The sequence below is a fragment of the Tamandua tetradactyla genome, chromosome 8 (assembly GCF_023851605.1).
Source record: "Tamandua tetradactyla isolate mTamTet1 chromosome 8, mTamTet1.pri, whole genome shotgun sequence".
Taxonomy (NCBI): Eukaryota; Metazoa; Chordata; class Mammalia; order Pilosa; family Myrmecophagidae; genus Tamandua; species Tamandua tetradactyla.
The window spans coordinates 49,155,609-49,169,985 of NC_135334.1; the positions used below are offsets into that span (position 1 = coordinate 49,155,609).

The 14,377-nt window shown below is 41.0% G+C and overlaps 1 protein-coding gene and 1 pseudogene across 1 annotated transcript in view; one reads left to right on the forward strand and one right to left on the reverse strand.

Annotated features, from left to right (window-relative positions):
* The window catches only part of VSTM5 (V-set and transmembrane domain containing 5), a 29,006-nt gene extending 16,458 nt beyond the window's left edge, over window positions 1-12,548 (forward strand). The window contains exons 2-4 of the mRNA XM_077113247.1: window positions 8,768-9,094; window positions 9,205-9,345; window positions 9,475-12,548. Coding sequence (XP_076969362.1) covers window positions 8,768-9,094; window positions 9,205-9,345; window positions 9,475-9,518 — 512 coding nt within the window. The 3' untranslated portion in view covers window positions 9,519-12,548. The remainder of the gene's footprint in view (window positions 1-8,767; window positions 9,095-9,204; window positions 9,346-9,474) is intronic.
* LOC143644359 (mitochondrial import inner membrane translocase subunit TIM14 pseudogene) lies at window positions 2,650-4,425 on the reverse strand (annotated as a pseudogene).
* Window positions 12,549-14,377: the final 1,829 nt, after the last annotated feature.

Below are 14,377 nucleotides of genomic sequence, written 5' to 3' on the forward strand. Positions count from 1 at the left end.
GGGTGCCTTACAGCTTTGCTACTTGTAGTAGGCAGCCACGTTCTTTCTAGATGGCTCTGTGTGCTTGGAGGATGAGAAAAGCATATTTAGAGTCTGTATAGATATTAACCCACTTCCCTTTACTCTTTTCCAGGACCCAAATTAGGGCCATTAGCTCTCTGCCTTTTGGACTGAGGTACTTGGTGGAAGGAAACGAGCTTCAATGACTTTTCCTGCCATTAATGAGAGCTTAGCGGCTTCCTGCTCCCCTTTCTCTACAAAGCTACTCCCATCAGTGAAAATTTCTAATACAGGGGTTGTTTAATGGTGTATCCAGTAAGTCCTCTTTAGCTGAGAAATTCTCAGACAAAACTTCCAGGCAATCATGAGTAGGATTTAGAGCACCCAAGTCTGGTAGCAGTGAGGCAGAATTTAAAGTGGGTGAAACTTCCAGTTTTACTTACAGGTTATCAAATAAGAGGATTTGGTACCAGCCTAACCTCCCTTGAGTGAGCCAAAGTCCAGCCTTTCCCTCCGTTAGGGTTAAGACTTTGTGAGGGACATGAATTATCATGGGATGGTCAAGAGTAAGTTTTTCTGCTTCTTGCATCAGGCTGTAGACTTTTTCAGTGTTATGCAGATTTTTGGAGAAGTAAGCCACTGGTCAGAAGTTGTGGCCCAGCTTCTGTGTGACGACACCTAGGGCTACTCCCCTTCTTTCATGCACAAGCAGATCAGAAGTTTTTTTCAGTTCTGAGAGGCCCAGGGCTTTTCCGCATTCTGCTGTCCAAGTGAGGGGGCTCTGTGTCCTCACTCTGTAAGGCATGATACAGGGGTTGTGCAATAAGCCCCAAGTTAGGAATCCAAATTCTACAGAATTCAGCCATGCCTAAAACCCCCATAATTACCATCTAGACTTGGGCGGTGCAATGTGGATGATGGTTTGAACCTGATAGTCTGTTAGGGAATGCCTCCCTTGCTCCATGATAAAACCCAAGGAAGTTACTTTTTTGTCTTATCATTTGTGCTTTCTCTTTTGAAACTTTGTATCTGACCTCAGCTAAACAGTTAAGCATATTAACAGTATCATTTTCACAAGCTTCCCTGGTGGGACTGGCAATATGGATGTAATCAACATATTTCAAGTATTGTCCCTTTTACCAAGCTTGCTCTTACAGGTCTTTACTTAACTGTTCACCAAAAAAGAGTGGGAATTTTTAACCCCCTGAGGAAGGACTGTCCAAGTATACTGTTCCTTTTGTCCCATGATAGGTTCCTCCCACTCAAAAGCAAAGAGGGGCTGACTTTCTGTGTTCAATGGAATGCAAAAGAAGGCGTCTTTTAAATCAAATATTGAGAACCAGGAGTTAGTGGGCAGGGCTTAAGGTAGACAGTAATATGTATGGATTCGGAACAACTGGATGGATGTCTTTAACAATTTTGTTGATTGCCTTTAAATCTTTTTTTGTGTGTGTGTGGCTGTCTTAGGATCATATTCTAAAGACACGATGAACAGATTTGATCAAAAAGACTTTAAATGTGAAGAGGATGAAACAGCACATATACCCATACTTCAAAATGCCCTAAACACATACCAACACCAAATGATTATCTCTGCTATTTTACCTTGAAACGTCTTGTGAAATCCATTAATAATTAAAACACTTTAAGATGATTTAAGAAAGTTTAGATGGTACGTAGTAAAATATATTTATCTTAGAACTGCACAATATAGACTACTTTTGGTGACCACACACTGATTTACCTTAGATATTTTATACATTTCTGGTTAAGATCCTTATGACACTTTATATATATATTGTATATTGTATGGCAGGGTCACTTTATTATTTTTCCATGTGAGTATCCCATTATTGCAGCATCATTTGTTGAATTTTGTTTGTTTGTTTGGGGGAAAGTGTATGGACCAGGAATCAATCCAGGTCTTCTGCATGGCAGGCAAGAATTCTACCACTGAACTACCCCCATGACATTCTAAATATTTTAATGTTAGAACAACTGTGAGCCATTTACCTTCAGATGTTATTTAAATTCATTAGCATATAAATTCTTCAGATTCCAAACTGAAAAATATTTTGATACTGAGTGCATTTTCAGTTACTCTAGGAGTGCTTAAGCTTGGTCACAACAGTCACAAAACTTTGTCAAAAAATAACCAATTAAAGGAACAATTTATAAATGGTCAAGGGGATAGCTGAAACACAATGTAAATATGTTCTTGATTAAAAACAGGACCATTCTCTCAAATTTCTTTTTATAATACTTTTTTTAAGTATGAAATCTGAGTTCTGTTAATTATGATATAAATGTACATGTTTCAGTTTCCTTTGGCTCCAAGGTTCCAGGTAGTTGGGACTTGCTTTTTATAGCATGGTTCTCTGTACCTTGAACAACCTCTTCTCCCAGTGAGATAAGAGTCCCTACTATATAACAGTTTGTGCCAATTCTATTATAACATCATTATATTTTAATTACCTGCTTATTACTCCCCCATTAAACCAGGAGCTCCTTGGGTTCTGGAACTGTCGTGTTCACCTTGCCTTGAGAAATGCTTGGAATGTATAGCTACCAACTTATTAGCTAAATGAGCAGTGAATATTCTAATCAAATGGTATAAGTACATTTATCCATAGTTAATAATTAACCTTCAATATCCTAAAATAGACTGTAATCTGATTTAAAATTCTCAAATTTAAAATTATAACAAGGTTTTATGCTAAATCATTTCTTAAAATTACAGCTTTGAGGCATTTTATTATAAAAAGTTGGTAATCATATACATAAACTACCATGAATTAAAATTTTCATCATTCATTTACCTCATTTTTTAGCTTGACCTTCTAGTGAATCTTTAGCTTCATTGATTTTGACTGCTAAATAAGGAGGTCCTCCCTTGTCTGGGTGACTTAAGAGCATAATTTGTCAATGAGCATCTCTTATTTTTCCTTTATTGGCAATCGGGCTTACACCTAATATTAACACTACTTCCTGTATTGCTATTTTGGGCTCAAAACCTCCTCTGTTATAGCCACCACTGAAAGCAGATTTTGGAAGACTTTGAAAAACTTGTTTTAATTGAGGCTCCATATGCTTCATGGCTTGCAAAACATAGCAGCCTGCAAATCCTGCAGCTGTAAAGGTCGGTCCAGTTGCTCCCACTGTACTGGCCATGGCTCCGGCCCTGGCTCCCAGGCCTCCAGCAGGAGCTTGCCTCGTCACAGCCCACAGGCTACAGCCATGCATGCATGCCCTTTAAATCTTGAACAAACCTGTAGTCCTGTGTTCCAGGTTTCTTAACTGGGAGAACAGGGGGTTGGATGGGGATTGGAAGGGTTTAGGGATTGAAAGGGGATAAGAAGCCCAACAACTTTTAAATTCACAATGACCAATTGGAGCCCCAACTGTGCCTTTAGCACTAAAGAGTACCACTTAATCTGAGGAAGCTTAGGCTTCAGTAGCCCAGACTCTGGGGTCAACCTGGCTTTCTAGGGGCTACAACTCAACTTGCACTTGTCCTGGAGTCTGAATTAAAGTGGTTTGTAACCACCAAGCCTCATTTTCTGGCACTTTAATTTTCAGCCCTTCCGCTTTGAAAGTAATTTCCGCTTGCAATTTGGCTAAACAGTCTCTTCCCAGTGGAGGAGTAGGGCCCTCATGCATATTCAAAAATTGGTGAGAAGAAACTTTGAGTTCCAATTTTACAACAGAGGGGGGCAGTAACTTTGGGTGGTTTTTTTCCAGCCACTCCCTTGACTTTGTGAGGGGCCCCACAGCAGAGTTGAGGACTGAATAGGTTGCTCCCATATCTATTAACACCTTCATTTGAAACTTGGGTTCTTGATGAGTCACTGGGAGAGAGGGTGGGTCCACAAGAGGTGTGGTTCCTTCACTTCTGTCTCCTGAGGTAGTGCTTATGAAGGACTTTGTCAGTTGTATAAAGGTGAATTACTAACATTTTCAAATCTGAAACATCTGGGACTCAAAACCAGTCTTGGCATGCATTCTGTTTATTTTTAGAATCACAGTGTTTTTATTTTTTAAGTAATTTGTAAACTTGCTAAAATATTCAAACTGTTCAAAAGGGTATAGACCAAAATGTCAGGCTTCTTTCCCCCTGAGACATGCAGTCTGCACCCAGAGATAACCCATTCTAGTTTTGAGAGTAACTTTCCAGAGATGGTCTAAATATTTATATGGATAGTTGCATTTATTGGTTATCTGTGTGTGTATACATATATAACTATTTTACTCTAATGGGGGCATTGTATGCATGCTATTATGCCCTGTGCTTTAGTTTTTTCCATTTTACAATATTTTTTAGATATCTAATATCAACACATATAGGTCTACCTCATTTAAAAAATGTCTTTGTTGTATTCCAGAGTCTGAATATTGGTAATTTATTTAACCAGTGTCTACCAGTGAACACCTAGATTCTCTCCAGTCCCACCACTACAATTGATTCTACTATGCTTCAACGACTAAACTTAAATATATATCTTTGCATACATATATCATAACTGTAGGGTAAATTCATAAAAGTGGAATTTCTGTGTCAAAGGGTATTATGTGCTTCTTAAACATTTTTACAGATTTCTCCATATTACCTTTCAATGCGGCTACACCCATTTACAATCACCACAGTAGTGTTTGAGTGTAACTTCTGCATACTCCTAGCAACATAGTATACTATCAAACTTCTTATCTTTGCAAGTCTGATAATGGGTAAGTCACGCAGCTTTCCAAGTTTCGCTGAGCTGTGGTGATGTGTGTATAACATCTTGTACCTGATAGGAGTTACCAATAGAAATGGTGGCCATTGCTACTTTTGAGTGATTTTTCTGTTGGGATACAAGTACCGATACCTGATGAAGGGAGACATCCCTTCCCTTTGTTTTGGTTTGGCTGACATCTAGGTGACTTCCCAGTCAGGAGTGCTCCCTTGGGATAAGATGGAGATTTGGTTTCTGAATAATCAAGAATTGAGCTAGCAGGAGGGCCAGGCACTGTGATGATTAGTTTTCCTGTGTCAACTTAGGCTTGTGATGGTGCCCAGTTGTCTGGTCAAGCAAGCACTGGCCTAACCATCACTGTGAGGACACTTCGTGGATTGAAATCATCAGTCAGTTGATTACATCTATGGTTAATTACATCTATGATCAATTGGGCAGTGTCTTCCTCAATGAGAAAATCCAATCAGCTGGATTTAATCCAATCAGTTGAAGACTTTTAAAGGAGAGGTGACAAGTTCAGCAGTTGGAAGAGAGAACTTTCATCTCTACTTCAGTGAGCAGCCCTTCCTGGAGAATTCATGGAAAACCATCAGAGTTACCAGTTTGCAGCCTGCCCTATAGAATTTAGATTCGTGTATCCCCACAGTTGCATGAGAAACTTTTATACAATTTCATGTTTACATATATCTCTTGTTGCTTCTGTTTCCCTAGAGAACCGTAACTAATACAGGCACCCTGTAAGCTATATGCAGATCGTCATAACTCTTCTTTTGCTAAGCTCAAAAGCCATTATTTGGGGTTACTGTGCTGGCCACCTACACAAAGCTGATTCTGAAATTCCAGGCATGCCTGTTCAAGAGAGCAGAAGTTGGACACCAACATGGATATTTTAGTTGCAGTTTAAAATTCTGCCATTTCTTCTCCTAGCTGTTCCCCTCTCGACTGACTTAGGGGTTGGAAACAAGGTCCTGCCAGTATTTCCTTTAGCCAGATCTGTCATCCCTCACCTCAACACAGGTTCCCCACCTTTCCAATTGCCAACAGTTCTAAGCCAGGGCATGCATGTTTTTATTCAGTCCTTCATATGTATATTTTTGGAGCACCTACAAAGTGCCTGGACCTGTGCTAGGCGCGGCAGGGTGGGATGGGAATGGGGGGTTTCAGTATGGCGGTCCTTCCAATAATGATCTCACCGACACTACCTACCACACGCATGCGCACCTCCTCCTGCCTCTCCACAGTTCAGGTGGTGGCTGGCTTGGGTGGGACTTGGTGGTCTAGGTGGAGACAGGTGACTAGGGCTCTGCCACACCCAGCGCCCCAGGCTAATCTTGGCTGTTTTTGCTCCAGTGCTGTTCTCCCAAGTGTTCCAGTCATGGTTCTTCCCAGGGTGCACAGGACCCAATACGGGTAGTGGGCATAAGTGAAATGATGTAAACAATAGAATAATGAATTCTGCTGCCAGGCTGCCCTCCCAGAAACCCAGTGGGGACCATATCATGCCTTTATTTGAGTACCATCCTGGCCCCTCAATGATTGAGAAACAAAGTTCCTACTGCTTTGGATAACCCCTATCTTGTTCTGCCCCCACCTGCATCTGCTCACTGTTCTCAGCCAAGATTGCACTTCCTCCCTTTTGCACGCTTAATATTCTACTGTTTATGCCCCTGCTTAATTGCTTGTGTTTCTTCTTCCTGGTTCCATTACCAGGAGAATAAAAAGTGCTGGTTGCTGGTTATTTGACTCTCTGCTCAGCCCTTTACTGTGACTTTGGGCAAATTACCTAACCTTGGTGACTTTCAGTGAGCTCCTCTGCAGAATGGGGATGATAATATACCTTGCACCAGGCCAACACCCTGCTGTTTGGGAAGATGTGGCCAGTGTGGTGCTGGATTCAAGGACTAATGGCAGGTCCCCGGTAAAACTCCTAACCCATAGAAGATGTGCTAGAGAGCCAAAGAGTTAAGAGAAGAATGGTTCTCCTCCTTCCTTAGCTTATGCCTAGACGTGCCTGCCTCTGTACCTCCTGAGATGAGGTAGGCCTGGATTCTCCTAACAGGCAATGGAAGTAGAAACCAGAGGATGAGCAATAAGCTTAAATGCTGTCCTATTCACTAACCATCCTCTGGCCAATCCTAACCACTCCTCTCAGTGTTTGGGGGCATTTGTCACATGTGCCCTCCACTCTACCAATCACTGGCCTTTGATTTGAATGCAGAGTTAAAAGTGTAGCTTTGCATGTGACAACATGGATGAACCTTGAGGACATAATGCTGAGTGTAATAAGTCTGAATCAAAAAAACAGATACTGTATTCTTTCACTAATATGACCTAACTAGTATACGTAAATTCAGTCATGAAGCATAGACTATAGGTTACCTAGAGACTGACAGTAGCTAAAGAATGGGGAGTGGATGTCTAATAAGTAAAGAATTTTTAATGAGGTTGAACTTAAATGTTTGGAAGTGGATAGAGGTGTGGGTTATTGGGATTATAAGTAACAGTGCTGAATTGTAGGTGAATTTGGTTTAAAGGGGTTGTTTAGAGTCATTTCTGCCATTGATTAAAACTACAGATATAAATAAATTCATAAACTACTACAAATGTATGACACATACAAAGAGTTAATAATTGAGTGGTATGTGGTGAAAAATTCCCTACTGCAAGTTATGAACTGTAGTTAACAGTAGTACATTAATATTCTTTCATCAGCAGTAATAGGTGTACCATACTGATACTAGGGACAGGTATGAGGAAAGGGTAAGGGTATCTTAGGTATTCTGTTTTTTTATGTCTATCTATTATTTTTCTTTTTGGAGCAGTGAAAATAGTCTAAAACTGAGGGTGATGATTGCACAATTAGGTGATGATACTGTGAGATACTGATTACATACTTTGGATAGATTTATGGTATGTGAATATATTTCAATAAAACCTGCAGTTTAAAATAATTTAAAAAGTGCTACTTTGGAGTTGGCAGTCTTATGTGAATCTCAAGCTATTTAGTCCTGTCGAGCCTAAAGTTCATGTGTAAATCCTGACAGAATTGCAGGGGATCATGTGAATCTTTAATGAGATGATCCATGTAAAGCAGTTAGTACAGGGCCAGGGGCCTGGTGCATACTTAATACATGTATGAAACATATATAATCTCAGCCAATGACACTGCTATCCACCTACTTAAACAGCAATCTCTGCATGATGCCTCTTTGCCCCTTTTATCCCCTCATCCCCAACACGACCACATCTACTTTGTCCGTTTGTTCTGTTCTTCTGGCTTCCAAATCTTACATCAGACTACCCTTCACTGGTCTTCAAGGCTACCACCTTCATCTCTTATCTAGGCTCCTGTAGCAGCCACCTGACTGGTCTCTCAGCTTCTACTCTTGTCCCTTCTGACTCCCAGCATTGTCAAGCTTAATGGAGACATCACTTTCCTGCCTAAGTCCTCATGGCTTTTCATTACCCTTGAATAAAACCCAACCTCTGACCCTGACCTTCATCATGGCTTGGCTCCTGCCCAGCTTTCCAACCTTGTCTCCTAAACTCTCCCCATTGCTCTCTGCATTCCAACATACTGGCTTTCTTTCAAACACACCAACCTTGTTATTTCAGTTTTTGTATTGTTGTTCCCTTTGCCTGAAATGTTTCTCCCATGTATTCACATGGCTGCCTCCTCTTCCTCCTCTTTGTCTTGTAAGCACAATGTCATTTCCTCAACAAGGTCTTCTCTGACCATCCCATCTAATGGTGTGTACCACCTGCATTCCTGCCAGTCACTATTACCCTGTTTTATTATCGTTAAAGCAATTCTCATTATCCTGAACTATCTCATTTATTTACTTGTCCCTTGAATGTTTCCCTTCTAGAATGTAAGCTCCAGGGAATGGTGACTTTGTGTCTTGTTCACCATTATAGCATCAGTACCAGAACTAGATGTATGCCTGACATGTAATATGTCTTAAATAAATCAAATGAATTATACAAGTTTACTTAAATATAAATGTGTCAACATTTAGCAGTCCATCCTGCAGGTCAGAGAGTGTCCTTGTACATTCCCCAGTCCATCATCAATGCCACAGTGGAAGAAGACATTCTGCTCTCAGTTGAATACTCCTGCCATGGGGTGCCCACCATTGAATGGAAGTATACATCCAACTGGGGTGCACAGAAGATTGTGGAATGGAAACCAGGGACTCAGGCCAACATCTCACAGAGCCACAAGGACAGAATCTGCACTTTTGACAATGGCTCCATTCAGCTCTTCAGTGTGGGTGTGAGAGATTCTGGCTACTATGTCATCACGGTGACTGAGCACCTGGGGAGCAGCCAGTTTGGCACCATCGTGCTACATGTGTCTGGTAAGACTGCCCCAGGGACCCTGACACCCCTCTGAACTGCACGTGTGTGAGAGGTCGACTTCATAATATTAAAAGACTTCTCTTCCCCTTCCCCTCACCCCACTCCATAGAGATCCTCTATGAAGACCTCCACTTTGTCGCTGTCTTCTTTGCTTTGCTTGCTGCTGTGGCTGCAGTGTTAATCAGCCTCATGTGGGTCTGTAATAAATGTGTGTATAAAGTCCAGAGGAAGAGGAGACACAAACTCAAAGGTAACGTCTCTTGGCTGTGTGATAATCAATTCATGCTTTTGAGGCTGGAAGTAGCGTGTGCTATCTTGTTCTCACCACAAAACCACTGTATGGCTGATTTTTAACATTGACCTGTCTTTTGCTTTGCAGAAAGTACAACTGAGGAGATTGAGCTACAAGATGTTGAGTGTTAGCCAAGGCTGGGTCCATTTACATTCCTACCTCAAGAGAAAAACATTATTTTCCAACGAAATAAGTAAACGCAGCCAATACACCCTGCAGCCTCCGCTTTTCCTGACACATCAACCTATTCCTGATGGGACAGCAGGAAGTTAACAAACCTGACTGCATGGGGTTGAAGGCTATGGAGTGAACAGATCTTGTTCTAGTACTTGCTCTAAGTTCAAGGGGAAGAGTCCTTGAGGCTTTCAGCCAGAGGCCTTGCTCAGCTGCAGTTTCAAGGCCATGTTGTCCCACTACCAACGGTATAGTGCAAGCTCTGGCTGCTTGCTCACTACACTTTGCTGTGGCCTGGGGACTGGCTTGTTGGAAGAGTCCCTGTATCTGAGGCTAGACTATCTCTAGACCCATAAGTGTGCAGCCATTTTTGAGCATGCTTTGTGCTCCTGTCAGCTCTGCAAACTGCTTATGCCTTCCAACCCCCTACGTGGTAGCTCAGGACTGCTATGGGAGCTATTGTGAAAAACTGGATTTTGGACATTCTACTTGCTAAGAAGCAGAAGTAGACAGACTGAGAAGTACCACTCTGTTGGAGTGAGTTGCTCAGAGTAGGTCAAGCCCCAGTGGCCTGGAGCTTTGATGAGAGGCGCTCACTGAGTTCCTGAGGGGTCAGCTTTGGGCTTAGGAAATAGAAAATGATTTTTCTCTTCTTCCCTTATTCCAATATGAATTGTTTTTTTCCCTCCCATGGCCTCAAACATAGGCCAGTGTAAGTAAAATAACAGCTCATTTTCCCTGCAGGCAACATCTAGGTAAGGCAACCTGTGTGAGAGGTAAACCTCCATGATGCATGGTACAACTGAAAATCAGTAGGCCAGGGCTTCGGTTCTGTCCCCCTCAGTGACTTCATGTCTCAAATCAGGCCCTTGCTCTCTCCTTACTGGGCTAAGGAACACTTAGCTCTCACCTACCTCAGAAGGTATCAAATGAAGAGCTCACAGCATATATAGAGCTCTTTGAGCAATTTAAGAGAAGCATGAGTGTTCTTCAAGCACCTAGAAAGCATCAAGCACTGTATTAGCAGAGTATTGGAAAGTGGTAAGATGCCCTGGGATATTGAGGCTCCAGGTAAGATTGAGGACTGGACCCTGCACAGGTGGCCTTGGCCCTTGTTCTATCTGGTTGCTGGTCATCATGCTTAATTAGAAAGTTAGTCCATCCAACTTCACTTGGCAAGCTCTAAAGCAGGCAAGAACTGTTTTCAATTCTCCGTTCTCGACATTCTCAGCTACAGATGCAAGGTACCACCCAAATTAAGATGGAAAACAAGGTTATTAGCTGTATCCTCAGACTTCAGCTGCTAATTCACCCATGCAAAGGAGAAGAGGCACTAGAACATTCCCTTCTCTTTTTCCTTCAAGTCCCCAGTGTGCATATATTTTCTACTTCCTATGTGGTAGGTAAAGAGTTGTCTGGAGAAGCTGGTATGAGACCCTTCCCTAATAATCAAAGCAGCACTACAGGAAGGAATCTTGTACTGTTCTAGATATGAACTCTCCAGTGTTCTAGAGAAGGGTCCTGAAGGCATTACTTGATTTATTAGTTTGTTAAATGCTGCTAGAATGCAATATGCCAGAAATGGGTTGGCTTTTATAAAGGAAGTTTATTAAGTTAAAAGTTCAGTTCTAAGGACCATAAAGATGTCCAAACTAAGGCATCCAGAGATAGAAACCTTGACTCAAGAAAGGAAGATATCTATCACATGGGAAGGCATGTGACTGGTGTCTGTTGGTCCTTGTTCCTGGTTACATTGTTTCCAGCTTCTGATGCCAGTGGTTTCCTCTCTAAGCATCTGTGGGTCTTCACTTAGCTCCTCTGGGACACAGCTCTGGGTTCTGGCTTGCTTAGTATCTCATGGGAAGGCACACAATGATGTCTGCTGGGCTCAGCATCTCTAAACATCCATGTCAAGACATCTGCTCTCTCAGTTGGCACTTCAAACATCTGCAAATATTTGTGTCACTGTCGGTTCTGAAGCAACTGTGTCTTCTCCAAAATGTCTCTCCTTTTAAAGGACTCTAGGTAAACTAATCAAAACCCACCTTGAATGGGCAGTCACATCTCCATCTAATCAAACGACTAGACCCACAAATGGGCAAGTCACAGCTCTGTGAAATAATCTAATCAAATGCCACAACCGTAATCGAGCAAACCAGTCTCCATGAAGAAAATCTAATCAGAGGTTACCACCCTACAGTATCAAATCAGGACTAAAGGACGTGGCTTTTCTGGGGCACACAACATCTTCAAACCAGCACACTTGAGTTATGAAAAGAAAAGAGAGAAATCGGTCTGTACAACTGGTTTGTTGCTGTAGTACTGAAAACAGAAGGTACCCACAAAAATCCCTCAGGCCATGTACTACTCTCTCTCACGTGCATACCTGTCCTCTTTCCCTAGCAGCAGTCAGAGGAACCCTTTCCCATGCCTGGACAGCTTTCTTATATTAGGGTCCAGTACACCATGAAGAAAGGTGAGGAGTACTGGGGACAAAAGAGAAACAGGGAAAATATGGTAATTGCTTTCCTGTCTTCAACACAGAAAGCCCATCAGCAGGAAATAGATTTGGCGCTCAATAGATTGTGGAGTATGTGTACCATCTTTTACATTACCTGCTTTCCAAACTCTACCCCTCAGCTTGTCAGAAGTCAGGAGGTAATCCTCATAATAAAAGGAGAGAGCAGAAAAGAATGCCCAGTGAGAGGTCTTCACAGGCAAAGTCAGATGTAAATTAAATTGTCTCCCCCTCCCAAAAAAACACTCAGGATGCCTCCTGCATCAAAAGAGCTTTCTGTTTCTTTTCTTTATTTTTAAGGGATTATTTTGTACTTGTAAGACTCCCTCCACCATGAACATTCCTGTGGAACGTCTTCCATTCCAGAAGTCTTTTCTTTTAATGAGAAAATATTAAACTGAAGAGACTGCCCAGTGTAAATGTTAAGCTGTCAGTTGTTTCAGACTGCGAAAAAAAATGTTTTACAGAATGACAAGAAAAAAAAAAAAACACCTGAAAATAAAGCTCTGGTGCTTTGTGTGAGTCCATTACTGATAGGAGCACAAGTTCTGGACAAAAGTAAAAACCTGGGCCACAGCCATGGGTCCAGCACATTTTAAAAACAGTAAAACTAATCTCACTGGTTCTAACTATACTCATTCTTCTTCAAGTCATAAAAACAATATCCTATTGGCACCATCATTCTCCCCTGCATTGTAGCCAGGAGGCCAATTTGAAATTTGTGTTTTTATAATATTAATTTTAATTCAATAGAATCCTTCCTTTCTACTTCTGGGAAAAGGCTGAAAACTAGGACAGGACAATTGTCCATCTAATTTAATGGTGCACAAGATGCCTTACAGAGTACATATGCTTTGACAACATAATGCCCTCTTGGAGATCTAAGAAACCAAAATGGCATATATTGTACGTTCTCATTTCATGGTTTTCCCAAGAACTAAAACAAAGAACTCATATCCTTAATCCTTACTTCACCCTTACTCTTATTTGAAATAACACAAAAGCAAGGAGAAACACAGGCAGAGATAAGAATGGCTATCCAGACGTCTCGTCCAATGCACAAATGCAGAGACTGGCCTTGAAGAGGCTATGATTTAGAAGAACTATGTAAGAAGGTAACAAATGGTAGAGGAAGAGGTGGCAGAATAGAATGCTGGGTGATAATGATTGAGGAACAAAATGTATTATCCTGTGATGTGTGACTCAAAGGCATTTCCTCTTCAATATGACTCATATTCAGTCTCCTTGACAACATAGGAGGGACTTTGGGGGAAAAGGGAAACCTTGCTGTCATCAGCTTTTATATACCTAGCATAGGTTTTGTTCTGCTTAGTTAACAGGGAAGCATCAGACAGGGCTATGGTTTGTCAAAAGCAAAACAATCCCCATGGTTCTGGCTCCCATTTCCACTTATCACTCAACTTCCATCCCAGCTGTTAGCTCTTCCAATCTGTGAAGAGGAAATCACAGTTGCTGAGGTAACTATTTCCACTGCCTTTTAAAAATAAGGTGGTTTGTTTTGGTTTGTTTTAATGATGTTAATGACACATCATTAAAATTCAAATAGTACTTAAATCTATATATAAAGTAAACATTCTCCCTTCTCATTCCTACTCCCCAGAGGAAACAATGGTTAAATATGGCATGTATCTCCTAGACTTGCCTATGCATATATGAAAATATCTGTCTATATACACAATATATAAATATATTTAACATACATATTTTCTTGTTAGGCAAATGGGCTTCTGTTATACATATCATCCTACACTTTGCTTGTATTCCTATGGTATTTTTGTGTCTTTACTTATTCCTAAACATCATTCTTTTTAATGCCTTTACAATATAATCCATAGCATGGATATATTTTAATTGTTTATTTGCTGAAGAAGTTACATTTTACTCCAAATGATAAAATATTCATTTCCTAAATAAAAGTCTTGGGCAAGCTTTCTATCACATCAGACTAGCTCCTTCAATTAAGATGGCTTCCTCTTGTTATGATAAAGCATTCAGCTCTATCTCCTTTGAAATCTCTTCTTTCAGGGAATTGAGAGTCAATGTTGTATAATACTGATGAGTTTGGCACATGACACTTTTATATAAAGTTTATCAGAGACCGAATGTTTGGGGGTGGGAGAGAGACGTTTTCCAACAAAAAAATGAATCTATTTTAGATTTAATCTGATAAAGTGCAACACAGATAGGTTAAATTTCTTTGATCCAACAGGCCAGTGGTTAGATCAGTATTTTTCCTTCAGATGCTTCATGTTCTGAAAAGATTTTTTCCTACTAAGC